The following is a 24,451-nucleotide window of genomic DNA, read 5'->3' on the forward strand; positions in this document are numbered from 1 at the left end:
TGATAATAATAATATATTTAATATTCCATTTTCTTTTTGATTTTTAATCTCTTTTTTGTTTGTTAATCTTCGCGAATTATTATTTTCTCGACTTTATTTAAAAAATTACAAACTATAAAAACATATAAGTGCAACTTTCGTAGACGAGTTTATTTTGTCATTATTGCTTTCATTCCATTATTGACTAAAGGGTTAAATTATAAAACAACTCTTGCATTTCTGTACTTGTACATACTTAGTGTAAAAATCGATAACGAGAACAAAACCTGGAATTAATTTTCTTCCTATGAGGAAATTAATTACAGGTCGACATTTCGGACCTTCTGTTCGTTTTATTGATTTGCAAATGTTAATTACAGAGAAGCAAATAGAAGTCTATAGACCGTCTTTTACAATATATGATTAAGAATTTGCAAACATTTCATAATAAGGAACTAAATGTCGATTATTCGATTATACTCGAGCACTAAAATTATCACATTTTTCCTTCTTATTATTCACTTTCTATATTCAATTTTCGTTTAATATATTTCTTTATGAAATATTATCGGATACAAAATAAATTAAATTTAATTCCTTCCAATCATATCGTTATGAAAAATCAAATAGAATATTAGAAGTATAAAAATAGTATAGAAATTAATAAAATGAACTAAAATAAATTCTATTGGAATGTTGAAATTTAAAGAAGGAAACATTCCAACATTTTAAATTCGTATTTTACTTTATAGTGTTAGTATAACAGTTGACAATTATTTTATTCAGAAAAAGTAAAATACACATTTTTTTTGAAGCAAGTCATATAAAAATGGATATTTATAAAACTGATACGTTTTTTAAAAAAGTCAGACCTCATCTTCATATAAAAATTTGTTTGAAAATTTTACGTTATATGGGAACATGGCCACCTGAAACATTAGGTTTTCCTCGTATTTTGTATTTCATTTATAGCTTTTTCTCTTTTCTATTTGTTTTGGGAATTTATGTTTTTGTCGAATTTATGAATATTGCCGTAAATTATAATGATGTCAATAAACTTGCATCAGGAGGTCCTCTATTCATCACTAATGCTTTGAACGCCTATAAAGTAATATTACTTTATATACATTATATATTGTTTAATTTAAAAAAAAAATTTCGAAAAAGAAAAAAAGTATTTTAAATTGCTACGAACCAATAAATACTTATAATATAAATCGTAAATTTGAAAATTTAGTAAATTATTTATTATTTTCTATTTTCTAATTACACTTGTTATCATAGATAACCCTATTTTAAATAGAAAGCAAAGTGGGTCGATTTCTGCACATGTAAATGTATATAGAGTAAATCCCACCGCTGTCACCAATAATAATTTGGTTCGTAACAAAACTAAACTATTTAAAATTAAATAGTTTCTCTTTATTGGAATATTATCAAACAATATATAATAATTAAAGCATTTAATTAGAGAAAAAAATGTTTAAATCCAAAGTCAGTTAATTTGATATTAAAATAAAATTATTTTTTTAATTAATTTAATATTTAAAGTTTATTACATTTATTCGATACCATCGAAGAATATATAAACTCCTATCAGTCATCGACAGTCCTATTTTTACCAATGATAACATAAGGTAAATATTACTTTAAATTAAATTAATCTTAAATTTTACAGTCGATCACAAAAAAGTCGATGATAGGTTCTTTTAATCAATACACGTGTATTATTTTTTGTGGGGTCGCTTCATAACGTCAAAATATTTTCTTAATTTCCCAAAAAATATCGCGGATTTTATGTGACAGGCAAAATTTTATAAATATTGACAGATTTACTTTAAACTTCATCAATTTTTTTTGTGATCCTTTGTTTTTTTAGAATAAAAATGAATATACTTTTAAATTTTATGACTGAATTAATTTTATATTCTAGATACGAAAGGATAGTGTCTTGGTATGCGTGGCAGGGAATCTTCCATTATGGTTTTTATCAAATATTTGGTTTTTTCGCTGTTTTTTTCTGGTCATTTATTCCTATTGCTGGTATTTTGAATGGTGATGAAAAAAAATTGCCATTGGATGGTTGGTATCCTTATGATACAACGCAATCGTTTGCTTTCATTATTACTTGGGCACATCAGGTATCAAATTTGTTTACTTTTTGTAATTATTTTCTCGATTTATTAAAAACACAGGCCGACAAAATTTTGGTTTAAGGGGGGAACACCAGTTGTAACTTTCGAAAAATCGATTTTTTTTTGTGCATTTTCTTAAAGTATACATATTTAGAAATGTGTCTGTAAATTTCAAAGTTGATCCGGTGAAAAATAAATGAGATATACAGAACACTGCAGCGGCGCGTCCCGTGGCTTCATACAAGGTGGCCAGCCATACCTAACCCTAACGACAGATGGCCTTGCTTTTCCTATGATTTAGAAACGGCAACCACTGCGAAAGAGTTATTATATGGTCCAGGAATCGATGACTCTTTGTAACTTGGAAACAAAATTTCTTCTGAACAAAAAAAAGTAAGTTGAAACTTTGAATGCGTTTTTCTCAAAATGACATTTTCCAAGTCGGTGACCACGATTACTCGAATACCATTAAACCGATTTATTTAAAATTTAGTGTGCTTCATTTACACATATAAGTCTAGTTCGTGATCGAAGGATTTTTTTTTTATGCAAAACTTTTTTTTATATAGCTGAAAATCGACCGTATTTTTTTAACGAAAATCATACTTTTGACTTTGACAGGTCAACATTTTGTCAAATTTTTTTTTTTTTAAATCCTTCGATCACGAACTAGATAATCTTATAATAAATGTAAATCAATTTCATTTTTGTATTTCAGACGAAGTATACTTGCAGAATGCTGGTCACCGCAATTCGCCTTTTTTCTTAAGACGCCACTTCAATGGCTCATATCTCCAAAAGTTTTTGTTAAAAAATTTTTTTTTTCTTTTAAATTACAGCTTTTTACATGTACTTTTAACTAATAAATAGTATTCTTTAAAAAGATTCATTGTTCTTTTGAAAAATATTCTTGAAAAAAGCATTTTTTGAGTTACAACTGGTGTTCCCCCCTTAATATTTCGTAACCAAAAACCAGACTATACTTATCCGATACATTTTGACCTGCTGAATCCAAATCTGACTTAAAAATTTATCCAGAAAGTTAGAATTTCGAGATATTCTATCCTAAAAGTGCAAAGTAGATAATACGTTTTTTTTACTATATTTGAGATCATGTAACATCAAGAGATAATTTTTTTTCAAAAAGGTCGTTACAGCATCTGAAAGTACTATTCTTACCCTTTAAAATGCATTTTGAAAATTTAAAAAATCTTTATTTGGCTCGAAGTTACAGTCATTTGAATTTTCTGCTACTACTTCCCAGATTGCACGTAAGCTTGCAGCTCAACCTTGCGGCAAGTTTGCCTCGCAATATTGCCAACCTTGCATGGCAAACTTACCGGAAGCTTACTGCAAGCCTCAAATGTCCCACCTGACCCAAGCAACCATGCGATAATCTTATTGTCCAATCTTGCAGTAACCTTATACTGCAATCTTTAGGTAAGCTTACCATGCAAGCTTGGGTCAAGTGGGACATTTGAAGGTTGCTGCAAGCTTACGTACTATCTGAGAAGTAGTAGCTGAAAATTTAAATGACTATAACTCTGAGCCAAACAAAGATTTTTTAAAGTTTCAAAATGTATTTTAAAAGATAAGAATGGTACTTTTAGATGTTGTAACGACCTTCTTGAAAAAAAATTATCTCTTGATGTTACATGATCTCAAATATAGTAAAAAAAAACGTATTATCTTCTTTACACTTTTAGGATAGAATATCTCGAAAATCTAACTTTTTGGGTAAATTTTTAAGTCAGATTAAGATTCAGCACGTCAAAATAACACATATAGTCTGGTTTTTGATTCTGAAAACTAGGCAAAAATTTTGTCGGCCTGTGTTATTAATGCTAACAACAAAATATTTCAGGCAATAGCAATTATTTTGTGTTGTGTTAATAATTTAGCCATCGATTCATTTATCGCTGGTTTGATAAATGTCGCGTCATGCCAATTTGAAATATTAAAATGGAATTTTACTTCGATAGGAAATAATATAGAAGAAGAAAATATTTCATTTAATTTAAAGGAAAATGAAAATAATAATTATAGGGATAAAAAAATTAATGATCAAATACGCAATTGTATTGAGCATAATTTGGCGATTTTTGAGTAGATATATATATATATTATAATTTTCGAAATTTATTTAATTATTCAATTTATATAATTACTAAAAATTTTATTTTTATTTCCTTATTCAGTTTTGTTAATGAAATTGAAAATATATTCAGTACTGTGGTTGGTTTGCAATTACTTTTGAGCTGCTTCGTTATTTGTTTATCGACTTTTTATCTTTCGCAGGTATTTTATTTGGAATACTATTTTTTTATAATGTTCGTATATCAGTAATTTTTTCGAGTCAATTTTATAATTAAATTATGTTTTTTTTCAATATAAGATGACAACATTTACTCCAGTGGAATTAATTGCAAATTTAGGCTACGTTATGTGCATGACGTATCAAATTTTTATTTACACATTTCTGGGGAATGATTTATCTCTTCAAGTAATCTAAATTTATTTAAAATTCTTATTTTTATTAAAATCGTTTTTTAATTATTTAGCAAATAAATTAATTTTTTTTTTCATTTACAGAATGAAAATTTGAGTACAGCAATTTATATGGGCAACTGGTGGAAATTGAATTTATCATATCAACGTGATTTGTATATGATCATGATTAGAACTCGTAGACCACTTATTGTTTCCACTGATTTTCTAATTAAATTATCAATTCCAACATTTATGTCTGTAAGTTTGCCTTAAACTTTTGACATTAATTCTTCAAGTTTAAATTAATGAAGATTTTTTAAACATTTAAATTTCTTTATATCTCATTTTTGCAGATAATTCAAACGTCATATTCAATGTACATGCTTCTTCGGAGAAAAAATGTTAGTTATTAAAAAGGATTTCGTATTGGCAAAAAAAAATGTCTTTTTAAATATTTTTCTAGCAATATTTATAAAATTATTATTATTATTCTAAGAACTGTTAAAAGACAATTAAAGATAATAAAATCTATATTTTTAAAAATAAAATAAAAATTAAGAATTACTTAATTTTGTTATATAATTTGTTTTGGATATTTTATTAATTTATATTATTATCCATGTCATCTTAATAGTTAAATTTTACTAAATTATAATTTAAATAAGAAAAAAGATTTCTTTGATTCAAAGAAACCAATTTCTTTGACTTGTTTTCTTTCATTCAAAATAAAATTTTCTTTGAAACAAAAAAAGGCTTCTTAGTTTCAAAGAAATTTTCTTTGAATGAAAGAAATTTGTGCATTAAATCAAAGAAATTTTAACATTGGTATAAGGTCAAAGAAACATTTATTTAAATTAAAGAAAAAATTTCTTTGAAACAAATACAATTTTTTTTAAAATCAAAGAAAAATTTGTCAAAGAAATTGATTTCTTATCTTTTTTTCTGTTTGTACATTCTAATATCATTAGATCTGCAATAGAATAGAATAACAAAATTTAAAAAAATATTTAACAAATATTGAAAACTGAAGAATGTTTGATGAAACATATAAATGCAACTTCCGCAGATAAATTTCTATAACTCTAGAGGGTTTTATTTTGTCATTGCTTTCATTCCAATATTGACTAAAGGGTTAAATTATAAAACAACTCTTGCATTTCTGTACTTGTACATACTTAGTGTAAAAATCAATAACGAGAACAAAACCTGAAATTAATTTTCTTCCTATGAGGAAATTAATTACAGGTCGACATTTCGGACCTTCTGTTCGTTTTATTGATTTGCAAATGTTAATTACAGAGAAGCAAATAGAAGTCTATAGACCGTCTTTTACAATATGTGATTAAGAATTTGCAAACATTTCATAATAAGGAACTAAATGTCGATTATTCGATTATACTCGAGCACTAAAATTATCACATTTTTCCTTCTTATTATTCACTTTCTATATTCAATTTTCATTTAGCATATTCCTTTATGAAATATCATTGGATCTAAAATTATATTTAAAATTTTACTATTAAATAAAAGGAAATATAATTGTAAATGATTTTCATTTAAATTTGCTAATCAAAATGAATGTGAAAAAAACGGAAAAAATTCTTAAACCTTATTTTCATTTGACAATTAGTATAAGAATATTACGCAATATGGGAACATTACCACCCAAACTATCAGGTTTTGTTCGATTAATGTTTCTTGTTTACAGTTTTTGCTTCTTTATGTTTACATTGGGAGTCTATCTCTTTATAGAAATTGTTAATATTATTATTAATTGTAATAATCTTACTAAAATTGCTTCCGGAGTTCCGCTTTTTATCACAAATTTTCTACACGCTTACAAGGTATAAAAAAAATTTTTTTTTAATTTACTTTTTCTACAAGTATTTTTAAAAAGGAAATTTCTATTATTGCTGACTTATAGAACACATTCAGAGAAAAATAATATCAGTTTTTGTAGTACTAATATTACATATAAAGTGAAACAATTTTGCGTCTCACTAAAATTGTCCTTTACTACTGATACTTAAAGTATCATAAATTTAATTTTACTGTCTGACTTAAATTGAGTTTTACCACTGAAAATATATAGAGTTGCAGATAAAATTCAAAATGTTATATCTAAATTTATTTGAAACTCACTAAAATTTTTGTCACTCTGACTTAGCTAAAGTAACTAAAGTTTATTATATTGATACTAAAATTATAACAAAATAAAAAAAATATATTGCAGAAAACTCTTATTTGAAGAGAAAGTATTTAAAAGCATAATTTATTTTTTTTCTATTATATAAAATTACTTTTCTTTGAATGTGCGTGAATTTATAATTTTAAATTATACACACTGAAAAAAAGGTTTGGTATTAACAACCAAACGTTTGGTTGGTATTTAAGCAACTAAAATTTTTTTTTTGAATCAACAAAATTTTGGTTGTCCCAATCAAACTTTAGTTAGGACAACAAAAAATCCATTTTTTCTAATTTTGGTTGTGTCAAACAAATTTTGGTTGTGTCAAACAAATTTTGATTGAGACAATTAAAATTTTGTTGATTCAACAAAAAAAATTTTGGTTGTTTAAATACCAATTAAATATTTGGTTGTTAATACCAAACCCTTTTTTCAGTGCATATATGGGTAAATAATGTTTTGCTAAAGACTTAATAAAACATTTTAGACCTTATAATAAAATTGATTATTATACCCAGATAGCACGGAGACTTGCAGCAAGCTTGCCGCGCAAGTTTGCTGCAAGCTTGTCTGAGCTAGCGAAATGTCCCACCCAGGGCAAGCTAGCCGTGAAAGCTTGCTGTAATCTTTCCAGGAAAGGTTGCTGCAATCTTGCCATGAAAGATTTTTACAAGATTGCTGCAAGCATACTAAGAATGATTGCGGCAAGCTTGCCGTGAAAGATTGCTGTAAGCTTGCTACGTAAGGTTGCAGGAGAATATCAACAAGCTTCTGGAAAGGTTGCTGCAAGGTTGCTGCAATTTTTAAAAAATACATTTTAAATTTTAAAAAAATTTATTTGTTTTTTTTTTTAATTTGAAAATCCTTGTGACTTTTATTATTATTAATTATGTCCTGTTTATTTTCCTTTGGAAACTTAACGAGAAAATTTTCGAAACAAATTTGAGGGGACTGGGAATTGAACCCGGGTTCGACAGACACTAACCAAAGACCGTAACCGAGAACCTACTCGACCAACTATCAGAGAATAAAAAAATCTTGTTCTTAACCTTCGTTTTTCAACTCTTTTTCAACTCATAAAAACAGTCGAGGGTTAAGAGCAAGATTTTTTTATTCTCTGATAGTTGGTCGAGTAGGTTCTCGGTTAGGGTCTTTGGTTAGTGTCTGTCGAACCCGGGTTCAATTCCCAATCCCCTCAAATTTGTTTCGAAAATTTTCTCGTTAAGTTTCCTAATGAAAATAAACAGGACATAATTAATAATAATAAACGCCACAAGGATTTTCAAATTTAAAAAAAAAAACAAATAAATTTTTTTTAATTTAAAATGTATTTTTTAAAAATTGCAGCCTTTCCAGAAGCTTGTTGAAATTCTCCTGCAATTTTTCACGGCAAGCTTGCCGCAATCATTCTTAGTATGCTTGCAGCAATCTTGTAGAAATCTTTCATGGCAAGATTGCAGCAACCTTTCCTGGAAAGCTTACAGCAAGCTTTCACGGCTAGCTTGCCCTGGGTGGGACATTTCGCTAGCTCAGACAAGCTTGCAGCAAACTTGCGCGGCAAGCTTGCACGGTGAACTTGCCTCAAGCTTGCTGCAAGTTTCCGTGCTATCTGGGTAATTATAAATAAATTAATATATTTTGCTATTATTTAAAGTTTATAACCATTATTTGGTACCAGCAAAGAATACATAAGCTTCTCTCAATTATCGACAGTCCTATTTTTTCCAAAGATAATGTAAGGTATTATTTTTAAAAGCATCAACAAAAAAAATCTATATTTTTTTTTAGTTTATTTATAATTTTGTTTAAAAAAACAAATTTTTTTCATTTTCTTTTTTTAGAATTTTTTTTTATCATTTTAATATGTATTTTCTTTTTGTATTCTAGATATGAAAGAGGTGGGACATTTCGCTAGCTCAGACAAGCTTGCAGCAAACTTGCGCGGCAAGCTTGCACGGTGAACTTGCCTCAAGCTTGCTGCAAGTTTCCGTGCTATCTGGGTAATTATAAATAAATTAATATATTTTGCTATTATTTAAAGTTTATAACCATTATTTGGTACCAGCAAAGAATACATAAGCTTCTCTCAATTATCGACAGTCCTATTTTTTCCAAAGATAATGTAAGGTATTATTTTTAAAAGCATCAACAAAAAAAATCTATATTTTTTTTTAGTTTATTTATAATTTTGTTTAAAAAAACAAATTTTTTTCATTTTCTTTTTTTAGAATTTTTTTTTATCATTTTAATATGTATTTTCTTTTTGTATTCTAGATATGAAAGAGTAATGTCCCACTTCGCTTGGCAGGGAATATTCCATCATGGTGTTTATCAAATAATTGGCATACTTGGTGTATTTTTTTTGGCATGTATACCAATAAGCTCACTTGTCAATGACAATGAGAGAAGGTTGCCATTGGACGGATGGTATCCGTATGATACAACAAAACCAATTGCCTTTGCTATTACATGGGCACATCAGGTAATTTCGTGCACTGAAAAAAAAAATGTTTTTCACCCAAATAATCAATTACTTGACTATTAGCAAATAAATATTTTCTTGAATCAAATAACTTCTTATTTGAGTCAATTAAATTTCATTTGTTTGAAATACATAATTTATTTGTTTAAATACATAGTTTATTTGATTCAAACAAAAATTATTTTGATACAAATATACATATTTATTTGATAATAGTGAACTAATTAATTATTTGAATTAAATATTTTTTTTCAGTGTACTATTGAGAAAAAACAAGATTTGATGCTGATGCCAGAGTCTAATAGCTTTTTATTTGTTTCATATAAAAAATTCAATTCAGCAGAAATTAAATATTTATTAATTGAACCAAATAATTATTTATTTGAAACAAATAAATATTTATCTCAAAGACCAATTATTTTTTTTTTCAAATGAAAAATCTAATTATTAACAGAAATAAAATTTGTTTGAAACAATATTAAATATTTGTTTTGCTCTTTAGTTTATTGTTCTTTTATTATGTACCAACAAATTTATTTAATAAACAAAATTGTTATTTTTTTGTAACAAAACTAATTTAGTTAAAGGTTTTTTTTAAAAAAAAATAAATAAATAAAACACATATTTTCAGGCTGTGGCAATTGCAATGTGCTGTATCAATAATTTGGCTATCGATGCATTTATTACTGGTCTCATTAATGTGGCCTGTTGTCAATTTGAATTGCTAAAACTGAATATCGCCTCAATAGGTGACAATAGTGAGATAAATAATTTTTCACAAAATTCAGATGAAAAAATTGATGAAAATTTTCAGGATAAAAAAATTAATGACGAATTACGTAGATGCATTGAGCATAATTTGACTATTTATGAGTGAGCATAATTTCACAGAAATTTCATTTGTTATTTCTAAAAATGTTTTTGAAAGTCAAGTTTTAAAATTATATTTTTAATATATTTTTAAATATTAAATTCTTATAATATTAAAAAATATAAAGATTTTTACGAAATCTTAAAAAATGTTTGTTGTTTTTTATATTCAGTTTTATTAATGAAGTTCAAAATCTATTCTGCACTGTTATTGGTTTGCAATTATTTGTTAATTCCTTAGTTATTTGTTTATCAACCTATTCTCTATCACAGGTATGAATTTTTATTTATTTTTTTTTTACCTTTCACTTTTTTTACATATCATTTTAATTAAAATTTTATTGTTTAATTTTAATTTAAAAAAAAAAACAAATCTTTCAAGATGACAACATTTGTTCCAATAGAAATAATTGGATACAGTGGATATACATTGTGTATGACATATCAAATTTTTATTTATTGCCACAATGGAAACGAATTATATCTTCAAGTAATTATTATTGTAATAAAACAAAATTTTTTGCAAAATTTTTTTATGTTTAATATTTAAAATTTTTGTTCACAGAATGAAAATTTAGGTACAGCAATTTATATGGGAAATTGGTTAAAATTGAGAACAAGATTTAAACGTGATTTACAAATTATAATGCTCAGAACTCAGAAACCGCTTATTTTTTACACTGATTTTCTAATTAAATTAACAGTTCAAACATTTATGTCGGTAAGTATATTTGGGGCAAAAATTTTTTTTTTAATTAATTTCTAAATTGAAGAAAAAATTAGTAGGAATCACTTTTTTTTTTACACCTTTCTAGATAATTCAAACTTCATATTCGATGTTTACTCTTCTCCACAGAAAAAATGTCAGTTCAGTTTGAAAAACGAGTCAACTAAAAATAGTCTTAAATAATTATTTTGAATTTTTAACATTATTGAATTTAAAAAAAAATATATATATCGATGTTGATAAATGTATTGTTTTTCTCCTTATTACTCAAGACATAAATATCAGAGCATAATTTTTTTAATTTGGAACATTTAATTGAAATATTTAATATGTTTCGAATATTAAAAAAATATTTTATTCATATTTCATAAATTTCTTTTTTTCTAGATAATTTCATGAATATTTAAATCATAGTAGATAGAAATAGATAGAAATAGTAGTAGATAGAATTTTATTACATGGAATTTTCTTTTAGATGAATTTTCAATTTTGTCCGAAATTGCAAATGGTCCAACAAATAATCGACAGAAAGATTTCGGCGCGATTTTTAAAAGTAACCAATCACAATTTTATGGATAATTTTTGATTAGTTGAGATTTTTAAAATTCGCGGCAAAATCTTTCTATCGATTATTTGTTCGGCCATTTGCAATTTCGGACAAATGAAAATTCAAGCAAATAAAAATTCTGCAAAATAATATAATTCGAACAAATAAAATTCGGCTCAATGAAAATTTAATTTAATTCATTTAAGGTTAAACCATTACAAATATAATAATATATAATAATAATGCAATACGAGTTATAAATATAATAACAAACAAAATAAGATAAACCGAAATATAATAAATATAGAATATCTTCAACCCTTTTCATAACTTTAACTAAAGAGAAAACGTTGAACGTTTGCCATATTGTATGCAAGTTTAACTTGGGTCGATAAGCAAAACAAATTCAACTATATTAGATGTAGACAAATAAATACAGGTTTGACAATATGTAGCTCCGTTTCGCAATATTGATTTGTTAATAATTATATAGAGAAGCTATGGATTGTCTTATTCGTAACCTGTTATTAATATTTGCTATATATATATATATATATATATATATATATATATATATATATATATATATATATATATATATATATATATATATAAACAAAACGAAACTAAGAAACATTTCCTTCCGCATATAAAATTATTTTATAAGACCCATTCAAGAATTGATATTAATCATATTCTTTACTTTCAAACAACTCATTTGATCTTGATTCTAAATTTCTTCAAAATGTTGATCAAAAATTATCATTTAGGATACTAACAATATATTTCAAATTTTTTGTTAAAAAATAAATTATTATTTAAAATGGATGTTCTGAAAGCAGAAACAAAACTAAAAACAGTAAGACCACAACTTAACATAAAAATTTGTCTTAAAATATTACGCGCTACGGGATCATGGCCACCGGAAAATTCTGGTTTTCTTCGATATGTATTTTATGCTTATAGTTTATCCATTTATTCATTTACTTTAGGATCTTTTATTGCTACAGAAATTGTTAATGTCATTTTTAATTATAATGATTTTGGTAAAATTGCCTCGGGTGTCCCTCTATTTCTCACAAATCTTCTACATTCATACAAGGTATTTCAATATAATATGACGCTTCACGAGAAAAGGGACCTTACGTAAAAAAAAAAAATATTTTAGGTTATGTTTGTAATTTTTGAAGTGAAAATAATCACAGAGAATCAATTCTTTTTTGGCGTACGAACCCTTATCTTTTGGAGCGACACATATGGATTATTCTCTCGCATATGAATTAACCCCTTCGCAGTCCAGTTAAAAATCGCTGGTGGGCCTAAAACGGTCCGAAAAAAAAGTTTCCAAAAAAATATGACTTCATCATATTTAAGGTTTTTGTGGTCGCTGAATTCGAATTTGAGGTCAGTTTTTCAAAATTCAAAATGGCGGATGCAATATGGCAGACAAATTTTTAAAAAATCAATCCAATATGCCTGAAATTTGTTACTCGGGGGTTTTTGGGGTCGCTAAATTCAAATTTGAGGTCAGTTTTTCAAAATTCAAAATGGCGGATCCAATATGGCGGACAAATTTTTAAAAAATCAATCCGATTTGTCTGAAATTTGTTACTCGGGGGTTTTTGGGATCGCTGAATTCGAATTTGAGGTCGGTTTTTTGAAATTCAAAATAGCGGATCCAATATGGCAGACAAATTAAAAAAAAAAATTTTTTTTAAATTTGTCCGCCATATTGGAGCCGCCATTTTGAATTTTGAACAACTGACCTCAAATTCGAATTCAGCGACCACAAAAACCCCCGAGTAACAAATTTCAGACAAATCGGATTGATTTTTTAAAAATTTGTCCGCCATATTGGATCCGCCATTTTGAATTTTGAAAAACTGACCTCAAATTCGAATTCAGCGACTACGAAAACCCCCGAGTAACAATTTGTGGTCAAAACGCATTAATTTTTAAATTATCCGCCATATTGGGTTGCCCTATTGGATCCGCCATTTTGAATTTTGAAAAACCGACCTCAGATTCGTAATCAGAGACCCCGAAAACCCCTAAGCAACGAGTTTCATGTAAATCTGATAAATTTTAAGTTTTCATGGTCGCCATTTTGGGTCCGCCATTTTGTTTTTTTGAAATCTGACTTCAAATTTGGATTCAGCGACCCCAAAAACCCCCGAGTAACAAATTTCAGGCGTATCAAATTAAATTTAGTATTATTTTTTTGCGATGGCCATATATGGCCACTTGCACAAAGGTGGCACGACTTTTTCTGGCCACATATGGGCCCTGGACTGTCAAGGGGTTAAGATTGGTCTCACTTTTACAATAAATTATAATTTAGTAACATTCATTTTGCTAATAATAAATAAAAAAAAAATAAAATTTTTGATTCTTTTGCATATCTGAATTTGTGTTGGTCGCAGTCGTTAAGGCGTTCAAAAATCTGAATTAAATTAAGGGCAATGCGCGTCGTACGTTCAATTCCCCCTAGCGTTAATTTTTTTTTTTTCGTATTTACTTCATATTCCAGCATATAAATATTAAATATCTTTAATAAAGAGAAATAGAAAGATGAATAGATAATTTAAAAAAATTTTATAAATTTTTTATTTAAACGAATTTAAAGTGTTTCATCCTTTTTCGAAATCACCGAAGATTAAGAAAACTTCTTGCAATTTTGGACAGCCCAATTTTTGCTGAAAATAATTTTAGGTATATAGACAAATTATATCAATATATTCTAATTAAAATTTCAAAAGTTTATATAATTGCAATATTGTAGAAAAAATTGTAGTTTAAAAAATCCAAAAAGCTTTTTATTATTCTCGTAATTTTTATTTATTTTATTATTTTTTTTTTTTTTGACTTTTAAATTTAAATTTGGATAGTAAATATTTTTTTAATTTTACATTTCTTGTTGTAGATATAAAAATATAATTTCTTGGTATTCCTATCAAGGAATGTTTCATCATGCCGTATTTCAAATTATTTCTTTAACTGCAATTCTTTTTTTGTCCTGCACACCCATACCTTCTATTTTAAATGGCGAGGAGAAAAAATTACCATTAGTTGGATGGTATCCATATGAAATTTCAAATTCTTTAAACTTCATTCTCACTTGGTTACAACAGGTGAAAAAACAAAGAAAATATAATCATTAATTATAATAATTTTTTTTTCTTATTTCTTATTATATCTACGATAATGACATAAATTTCAGACAATTGCAGTTTCATTGTGTTCCATCAATAATATAGCTACTGATAGTTTTGTAGCTGGTTTATTAAATGTTGCTGCTTGTCAATTTGAATTGTTAAAATGGAATATTTCCGCAATTGGCAATAATATTGAAATTCAAAATCAATTATCAAATTCAAAAGAAATAAATCAAGAGGACAATATCATAAATGAAAAATTACATAGATGTATTCAACATAATTTGGCTATTTTTGAGTGAGTCTAACTTTTATTTCTAAAGTGATAAAAAAAAAAAAAAAAATTCTAAAATCAGGCTGTAATTTACACAAAATTTAGTATTATGAGTGAAATTTTTCAGCTATAAAATAATTTTTTTTTCATGTTTTTAGATTTATTGAAGAAATACAAAGTATATTTAGCAATGTTGTTGCTTACCAATTGATTTTCAATTCCTTCGTTATTTGTTTAACAACATATTCAGTGTCGCAGGTATTTTATTAAATTTTATAACGCATTTGCAATAAATAATTATTTCTAATTTATGGAATTATTTAAATTATTTATAAAATATTTCTCAAATTCAAATTTCGTTTGATTTAAAATAGAAAAATATAATTTAAAAAATTTTCATTTCAAGATGCCATCATCTGAGTATATGGGAATGATTGGACAGAGTGCATACATTATAACTATGTCATATCAGATTTTAATATATTGTTGGCAAGGAAATGAATTGTATCTTCAGGTAATAAAATTTTCCTTCATTATTTAAAAATAATTTTTTTTCTCTAAATCCTAAGAATGAAAATGTTAAGAAAAATAATTTTTTCAATCAATCGCAGAATGAAAGTTTGGGAACTGCAATTTATATAGGCAACTGGTGGAAACTGAGTTTAAGAAATAAACGCGATTTGCAGTTTATAATGATTAGAACTCGAAAACCACTTATTGTAACCACGAGTTTTTTAATTAAATTAACAATTGAAACATTTATGTCCGTAAGTTGGGGAATAATTTTTAATTTATTTTTTTTTATTTATCAAATATATTCGAAAATATTTTAAATTGTAATAAAATTTAGTAACATGAAAATTAAATTCTAAAAATTAAATTTAAACTTACTTAATTCATTTGAACGTTCAGAATTTCAGGCATATATCACGTTAAAAGTTTTGTGTTGGTCCCGAGACTTTTTTAAAGATAAATAAATGTAAGAATTTTTTTTTATGTTAAATAATAATTTTTTTTTCTACAAATTAAAGTCAGTTGACAACGAGCTAATTTAGATTTGACTTTGTTCATAAGTAAGTAAGTAAGTATGGGTGGGGCAAATAATAATGAGAGAGGGAGGCTTACTTTTGTTTTCCCCACTCTTACTCAATGTATAGAAGAAGTATTAAAAAATAACTAAATGTACATGTTTTAACCAAAGAATAAAAAAATCAATCATTAAAATATTTATCATTAAAATTATAGTTTTACCACCAACGAAAAACTTTTAGTGTTATAGTGAATACAGGTAAATATTCACCAACTCTCTAAATTTAAAATAAGTAAAAATTTTAAATAATTCGAATTAGTGTCTTACTTTTCGCTTTTGAATTAGTTAAATTTTACTAATTCAAAAGCAAAATCTGAGTCACTAATTCAAATTAGTTAAAATTTTTACTAATTCAGATTTAAAGAGAAATTTATGGGTTTGGTTTATATTTCAATGTAAAAAACTTTATTAACTCTCGAAAATACATAATCAGGACAATATAATTAATACCTCATATAAAATGTAAAAAAAAAAAAAATTTTACCGATGTATAATTATTATTTTTACAGATAATGCAAACGTCGTATTCTATGTATGCTTTACTTCGGAGAAGAAATACTTAAGATTCACTAAAATTGGATTTTTTTTTATAGCTGGAAATGTGTCTTCAAAATGTCTATATTGGTTACAAATAACTGATAATAAAATTTATCATATAAATACAAAATTAAAATAAAATTTTTTCATAACGAATCGAAAACAAATTTTCGGTTATAGTGGTATTTTAAATTTATATTTCGTTATCAAATAAAATGAATATTAATTTTTATAATTGTAAAAAAATCATTCTACAGAAAAAAATTATTCAAGTCAAAAAATATTAACTTAATTTTTTGTAATAAAATTTTTCCAATAAATTCAAATATTTACCTTAATAACGAATTTTCAGCTTCAAGGAGATTCTTTCAAACTAAATAGCCCTCAGAGATCCCTACTTTCAAGTTAAATTTCCATTTAGAAAATGTGAAAAATAACAGTCAAAATAGACCTAGTTCTAAAAAGTCTGTGTGAATTCTTATCTTTGAAGTACGTGACACCACAAGCCATCGAGGATAGAATCTGCAAAAAGAAAAATTAAAATACTGTCAGCGCTATACTAACATGTAGTTAAATCTTTAAACGGTCGGTAATATATAGAAAGCTATAAAAAATTTCATTTACAAATTTGACGAAAATAAGTGTGGCATAGAGACTAAACCCTAAAGTAATCGAATACACAGAAAATTAAAAGGCATTAAAATAAGCTGCAACGCTTATTATTTTAATCCAATTTTGCTTATTTTAATACCAAAATGGATTAAAATATAAGCAAAATTGGATTAAAATAATAAGCGTTGCAGCTTATTTTAATGCCTTTTAATTTTCTGTGTAACACAAAAATCTTGAAAATATGACTTATATAGTTTTCGAGAATTAAGCGTCGATGTTAATGCCAATTTTTTTGACTTTACATTGTCTTAGTTTCATCCCTTTAATTTGCTATATAACTAAAATAAAAGATAGATATATAGATAACATCGAGCGTTAGTTGAACTAGGATCGATAAACAAAACAAATCCTGCTATTAAACGAAGACAAATAATTACAGGTTTGACAATTCGTAGCTTCGCTTCCTATCGTAGCATTGATTTTTTAATTACATGAAGGCAAAGAGAAACTATTCATTGTCTTTTACAATCTGTAATTATAAATTTGCTATAGAAAACAAAACAAACCTATACAGAATTATTTGATAAAACCCTCTCATAACTTCTTACACTGTTATTCTAAAAACAATTCTCCGTAATTTTGATTTTAAATTCCATTACGATTTCGTAAATTCTTATTTAGCACAGTACCAATGAACTCAAAAATAGACTATTCATTTCAGTTACTTTATCAAAAAAAAAAAATTATTTAAAATGCATGTTACTAAAGCAGAAACAAATCTGCAAATAGTAAGACCACAACTTAATATAAAAATTTGTCTTCAAATTTTACGTGCTACAGGTTCTTGGCCACCAGAAAATTCTGGCTTTTTCCGATATATGTTTTTTGCTTACAGTTTGTGCATTTATTCATTTACTTTAGGATCTTTTATTGCTACAGAAATTGTTCATGTTATTTTGAATTATAATGATTTTGGTAAAATTGCCTCAGGTGTCCCTTTATTTATCACAAATCTTCTACATTCATACAAGGTATTTCATACAATATCACAGAAAATTAAAAGGCACCCAAGAAGCACGTAATATATCCTCAATATCAAGGTAATATTACACGTGAGATTCGTAATATAACGCTGTAATATTACAGTAATCTTACAGTGATCTTAAAATGTCCGCCTCAAGATAATATTACCGGGAATATTACTGTAATATTAACGGTAATATTACAGTAATATTACAGACTGATTTGAGTTATTCATAAAGCATAAAAAACGTAAATATATTATAAGTCAATTTGGCTTGTTGGTAAAACTCTGGACTCGTGTGCTTTGAGTTCGGGGTTCGATTCCCTGGATGGGTAGATTTTTTTCGTAAAGAAATATTCCCATAATATTACTGTAATATTCTCTTGTAATATTGCCTTAATATTACGGTATAATATTACTGCAATATTACCCAGTAAAAAAAGATTTATTGAGCAAGCGATTTGGCTGATTGAGCAAGCCGTCTGCCCAATTGTCTAAACGACATTCGGACAATTGGACTGTTTGCTCAATCATCCAATGCATTATGCCCAATCACCAACATTGTATTTCGCGTCTAATAAAAGAAGAAATCGGTCCGAGTGTTGAGAAAATGATAAATCATGAATAATTATTGTTAAAAAGCAAGAAGTAATATATAAAAATACCTGAAATAAGAATAAATAACGAGTTTTGTAAAATGTTATTTTTTAGTTGACAGTGCACTGATGTAATATGAATTTTGTCGGTAAAAGTGAGGAGTATGATAAAGAGAAACGTTTCTTTATCGACTCGTGATACATTTCAATTGATAATAAAAAATTGTAGATTTCTTGTTTTTTTAAAAAATAAGGAGAAATTTCAATTGAGTATTTAAAAATAAATTTTAATTGATTTAATTTAATTTAATTAGTGGATTAATGAATCAGTGAAGTGAATTAAATTAAATTAGGTTAAATACATTGAATAGTGGTAAGTAATTATATTTTGTAAAATTATTATTTATTAATAGAATTATATTCTTTGTTAATTTGTCTAGTATTATTCTTTTTACAAAAAAATAAGTATAAATAAAAACTGGTAAGTAAAATAATTGAATTTAATAATAATATATTTATATTATTAAACTCAATTAATTAAATAAAATAGGATTTTTATTAAAAGAATCAATAAATAGGAGATTTAAATTAATCCAATTATTTTAAAGAAAATTTTTTTTTATATATCAAGGATCAAAATATAATTAATAATAATATAATTAATAATCCTATTTTATTTAATTAATTGAGTTTAATAATATAAATATATTATTATTAAATTCAATTATTTTACTTACCAGTTTTTATTTATACTTATTTTTTTGTAAAAAGAATAATACTAGACAAATTAACAAAGAATATAATTCTATTAATAAATAATAATTTTACAAAATATAATTACTTACCACTATTCAATGTATTTAACCTAATTTAATTTAATTCACTTCACTGATTCATTAATCCACTAATTAAATTAAATTAAATCAATTAAAATTTATTTTTAAATACTCAATTGAAATTTCTCCTTATTTTTTAAAAAAACAAGAAATCTACAATTTTTTATTATCAATTGAAATGTATCACGAGTCGATAAAGAAACGTTTCTCTTTATCATACTCCTCACTTTTACCGACAAAATTCATATTACATCAGTGCACTGTCAACTAAAAAATAACATTTTACAAAACTCGTTATTTATTCTTATTTCAGGTATTTTTATATATTACTTCTTGCTTTTTAACAATAATTATTCATGATTTATCATTTTCTCAACACTCGGACCGATTTCTTCTTTTATTAGACGCGAAATACAATGTTGGTGATTGGGCATAATGCATTGGCTGATTGAGCAAACAGTCCAATTATCCGAATGTCGTTTAGACAATTGGGCAGACGGCTTGCTCAATCAGCCAAATCGCTTGCTCAATAAATCTTTTTTTACTGGGTACTGTAATATTACCTTAATATTAGCGCGTAATATTACAGTAACATTACCGGTAATATTACCTTGAGGCGGACATTTTAAGATCACTGTAAGATTACTGTAATATTACAACGTTATATTACGAATCTTACATGTAATATTACCTTGATATTGAGGTTATATTACGTGCTTCTTGGGCATTAAAATAAGCTGCAACGCTTATTATTTTAATCCATATTTTGCTTATTTTAATACCAAAATGGATTAAAATAAGCAAAATTGGATGAAAAAAAATAAGCGTTACAGCTTATTTTAATGCCTTTTAATTTTCTGTGATATAATCAATTTTATTGCATATGATTTTTCGAATGATTATGAATTTTTATAAGTCTAAGGAAAAATAATGTATATATATTTGAATTAATAATTTAAATCATTTTTTTAATCTCTTACTGCCAAAAAGAAGTTATATAATTTTGAAAATTGAAAAATGAATTGATTTTCCTTATTAGTGATTTAGAATTAAATTAATAATAGTTATTTATGATACAAGTGCGTAAAGTTAATGATTATACGAGTGTGACTTTTCACACGAGTATAATCAGATTTACGCACGTGTATCATACAACATTTTTTTCAACACCCACCTCTAAAGTTAAGTACCTATTATGAAGAATTCCAACTCTCTATTAGAATAATTTCGATATATAAAAAAAAAATCAATCGAAGATCAGAAAAAATATCATTAAGCAGGAGTGTATAATTTAAAAGTAAAGTTCTTTTTTTAATTTTGTGGTTTTGTATGGTCAATCCAAAAAATTTTGTATAACAATCCTTATATTATGTGAGAAACATTTCGGTGCGTAAAGTAAATTTCAGTGCGTAAAGTGAATCACTTTACACACCGTTTGAAAAAGAGCTTCTTTACACACAATTGTCGGTATGTAAAATTTAACTTTAGAGGTTAGTGTTGCAAAAAAATATTTTCATCACTTTAAAAAGAAAATTTTCTCTTTATCTGTGAGGCATTTAAAAAAAAATTTGAATTTTATAATTTTTCATTTAAACTAATTTAAAGTGTTTCATCCTTTTTCGAAATCATCGAAGATTAAGAAAACTTCTTGCAATGGTGGACAGCCCAATTTTTTCTGAAAATAATTTTAGGTACAGAGAAATTTTACAGATGTTATTTAATAATTTTAAATTACATAATTATGAATGTAGGGGGTTGTCGTTGTAGGTACGTTTGTAACATATATTTTAATTTTTTTCCATAATTTCCGTTGTAGTTCGAATTTCGCGTTTTGTATCATTTATGCGGTTCAAAAGATTTTTCCAAATTTCATGTTTTTGCTGAACATTGAAAAATGATTGGATCTAAAGTTTAGGAGTTATAAACATTTGAAAATAAAATTTAGTCTGATTTATTTTATATTCTGCTTTGTAAAAAGCAGAAATAAACGCGGTGTATCCATCTTAGACGATACTCCCCTAAAAGAAGGTTGTGTATTTTAAAATTAAAAAAGGAGAACTTAACGACTAAAATTAAATCTTTCTAATATTTGCTTTTCTTGTTGTAGATATAAAAATATAATTTCTTGGTATTCCTATAATGGAATTTTACATCATGTCGCTTATCAATTTGTTTCTTCAGCAACTGTTATTTTATGGACTTGCACACCCATTCAAGCAATTTTAAATGGCGAGGAAAAGAAGTTACCCTTAGATGGCTGGTATCCTTATGACATCTCAAATTCTTTTAACTTCAATTTAACTTGGTCACAACAGGTGAGAAAAGAAACTCTAAAGAATTAGTTAATAGTCACTAATTATCAATAAAATCATGGGCAAATTTCACTAATTGAACTAAACTACTATTTCACTAAAATTTTGAGTTTATTTTTACATGTCAGATTTTCTAATTTGGATAGTCACTTGCCAATATTTGAATTGATTTTAATTAAATTTCAGGCAATTGCAATTATGTTGTGTTGCATCAATAATGTGGCTACTGATAGTTTTATAGTTGGTTTATTAAATGTTGGTTCTTGTCAATTTGAATTACTAAAGTGGAATATTGCCGCTGTTGGAAATTGTAATGAATGTCTAGCAGTAAATCAAGAGGACGACAGTATAAATGAGAAATTGCACAGATGTATTGAACATAATTTGGTTATTTTTGGGTGAGTCTGACTTTTAAATTTTTTAACATACTCACGTGCAGAAATGCCCTTCCTAGAGAAACTGACTAGTGTCAGTGTTTCGTTATCAGTTTCGTTGGTCCCAAATGACTGATTTTACAATTTTCTATATCTTATATTCTATTTAAAATAATTAAATAAAATACAAAAATAATTTTTAAAAACCTCTCATACCAGAGGGATCGAAACCTAGGACCAAAGCCCCATTTTAAATTAAGACAAATTAGGGTAATTTCTGCACGGGACATTTGATAAACTTTTTCTACTATAAATTTTACATTCATTATATGTTTAGATTCATTGAAGAAATACAAAGTATATTTAGTACTGTTGTTGGTTATCAGTTGATTTTTAATTCCTTAGTTATTTGTTTAACAACATATTCAATGTCTCAGGTATTCTATTAAATTTTCATACATTTACACAAATAATTATTATTCTCTCTAAATCTGAATTAGTAAAAATGTTTACTAATTTAAATTAGTAACTCAATTTTTGCTTTTGAATTAGTAAAATTTTACTAATTGAGAAGCAAAAAGTGAGTCACTAATTCAAATTAGTAAACTTTTTTACTAATTCAGATTTAGAGAGTTTGTATATTATAATATTAAAAGTATACAACATAATAAATATATGTATTTAAATTATTATAACCGTGTTCAATTATTATCCTCAAAAAAAAAATTTTAAATTCAAATTTTGTACTCTATTGAATTTTAAAAATTGTTTCAAGATGACATCATCTGAGTTTGTGGGAATTATTGGACAGAGTGCATACATTATAACTATGTCATATCAAATTTTAATATACTGTTGGCAAGGAAATGAATTGTATCTTCAGGTAATAAAATTTTCCTTCATTATTTAAAAATATTTTTTTCTCTCTAAATCCATAGAATGAAAATGTTAAGAAAAATAATTTTTTCAATCTATCGCAGAATGAAAGTTTGGGAACTGCAATTTATATAGGCAACTGGTGGAAATTGAGTTTAAGAAATAAACGCGATTTGCAGTTTATAATGATTAGAACTCGAAAACCACTTATTGTAACAGCAAATTTTTTAATTAAATTAACAATTGAAACATTTATGTCCGTAAGTTAAGGAATAATTTTTATTATATTTATAAATAGTTTATAATTCATTTACTAGAAAAAATTTAAAAATTAATTTTTACTAGTAATTAACATTTCATGTAAAGAAAATTTGTTATTTTATAATTATTATTTTTACAGATAATGCAAACGTCGTATTCAATGTACGCTCTACTTCGTAGAAGAAATACTTAAAAATTTAATAAAACGGAGTTTTTTTTTAAAAAAATATGTCTTCAGAAAGTCTATCTTTTATTTCATTCCTCACAAATAACGCCATTTTCATAAATATAATTTAAAATTAACAATCGTTACAGATTTTTCATAATCGTATTTTTATTTGTCAATTTTTACTTAAAAGATCCCTGATTAAAATTTCGTACTGATTCCGGATTAAATTCGAACAGATTAAACTGGAAAATGCACGAAAACAATCCGAAAATGATCCGTATCAGTGCGAACAAATTGACAAATCTGAAATGAGCACGAAACGGTCTCATTTTTTGATGCAAAAAATTTAATCAATTTATATTAATCATGGCCGAATTGAATCGACTCAAAATTAAACGAATTTTTTTCAGATATTTTGGTAATAGTACAATTGCGGAGACCATTTCACTATTTAATGTGAAAATGAAAATAACAGAAAATCAAAGACAATGTGCAATTCGATAATTAAAAAGTGACAGCTTATAAACATAACCTTAAATGCATGAGAAAAAATTTGTCGATAAAATCAATATAGCCGAGCTTTTTAGAAGGTAGATGGCAGTTTTGCTTTTTATAAAAACGATTCAGAAAAAATTTAAAGAAAGAAAATAGATGAGTGCTGCCATCTAACTTCTAAAAAGCTCGGCTATATTGATTTTATCGACAAATTTTTTCTCATGCATTTTAGGTTATGTTTATAAGCTGTCACTTTTTAATTATCGAATTGCACATTGTCTTTGATTTTCTGTTATTTTCATTTTCACATTAAATAGTGAAATGGTCTCCGCAATTGTACTATTACCAAAATATCTGAAAAAAATTCGTTTAATTTTGAGTCGATTCAATTCGGCCATGATTAATATAAATTGATTAAATTT

At 26.0% G+C, this 24,451-nt stretch overlaps 1 protein-coding gene across 1 annotated transcript; it reads left to right on the plus strand.

Moving 5' to 3' along the window:
• Positions 1-697: 697 nt before the first annotated feature.
• LOC127291423 (uncharacterized) lies at positions 698-23,572 on the plus strand. The gene is made up of 22 exons (XM_051320553.1): positions 698-1,087; positions 1,531-1,616; positions 1,913-2,120; positions 3,979-4,220; positions 4,313-4,412; positions 4,510-4,617; positions 4,707-4,862; positions 6,155-6,448; positions 8,834-8,919; positions 9,067-9,274; positions 9,906-10,147; positions 10,318-10,417; positions 10,527-10,634; positions 10,710-10,865; positions 12,236-12,520; positions 14,045-14,130; positions 14,342-14,549; positions 14,639-14,871; positions 15,006-15,105; positions 15,254-15,361; positions 23,209-23,364; positions 23,505-23,572. The coding sequence occupies exons 1-22, from the start codon at positions 809-811 to the stop codon at positions 23,556-23,558; spliced, it is 3,603 nt and encodes a 1,200-aa protein (XP_051176510.1). The 5' UTR covers positions 698-808; the 3' UTR covers positions 23,559-23,572.
• Positions 23,573-24,451: the final 879 nt, after the last annotated feature.

Source organism: Leptopilina boulardi, unplaced genomic scaffold, assembly GCF_019393585.1.
Source record: "Leptopilina boulardi isolate dan_hultmark-lab unplaced genomic scaffold, ZJU_Lbou_2.1 LbouV2_137, whole genome shotgun sequence".
Taxonomy (NCBI): domain Eukaryota; kingdom Metazoa; phylum Arthropoda; class Insecta; order Hymenoptera; family Figitidae; genus Leptopilina; species Leptopilina boulardi.

Coding starts and splice junctions, on each gene's coding strand:
- LOC127291423 (XM_051320553.1), top strand. CDS start 809: ATGGATATTTATAAAACTGATACGTTTTTTAAAAAAGTCAGACCTCAT. Junction 10,148..10,317: donor CATAATTTGACTATTTATGA/GTGAGCATAATT, acceptor TTTTATATTCAG/TTTTATTAATGAAGTTCAAA. Junction 15,106..15,253: donor CAACATATTCAGTGTCGCAG/GTATTTTATTAA, acceptor TTTCATTTCAAG/ATGCCATCATCTGAGTATAT.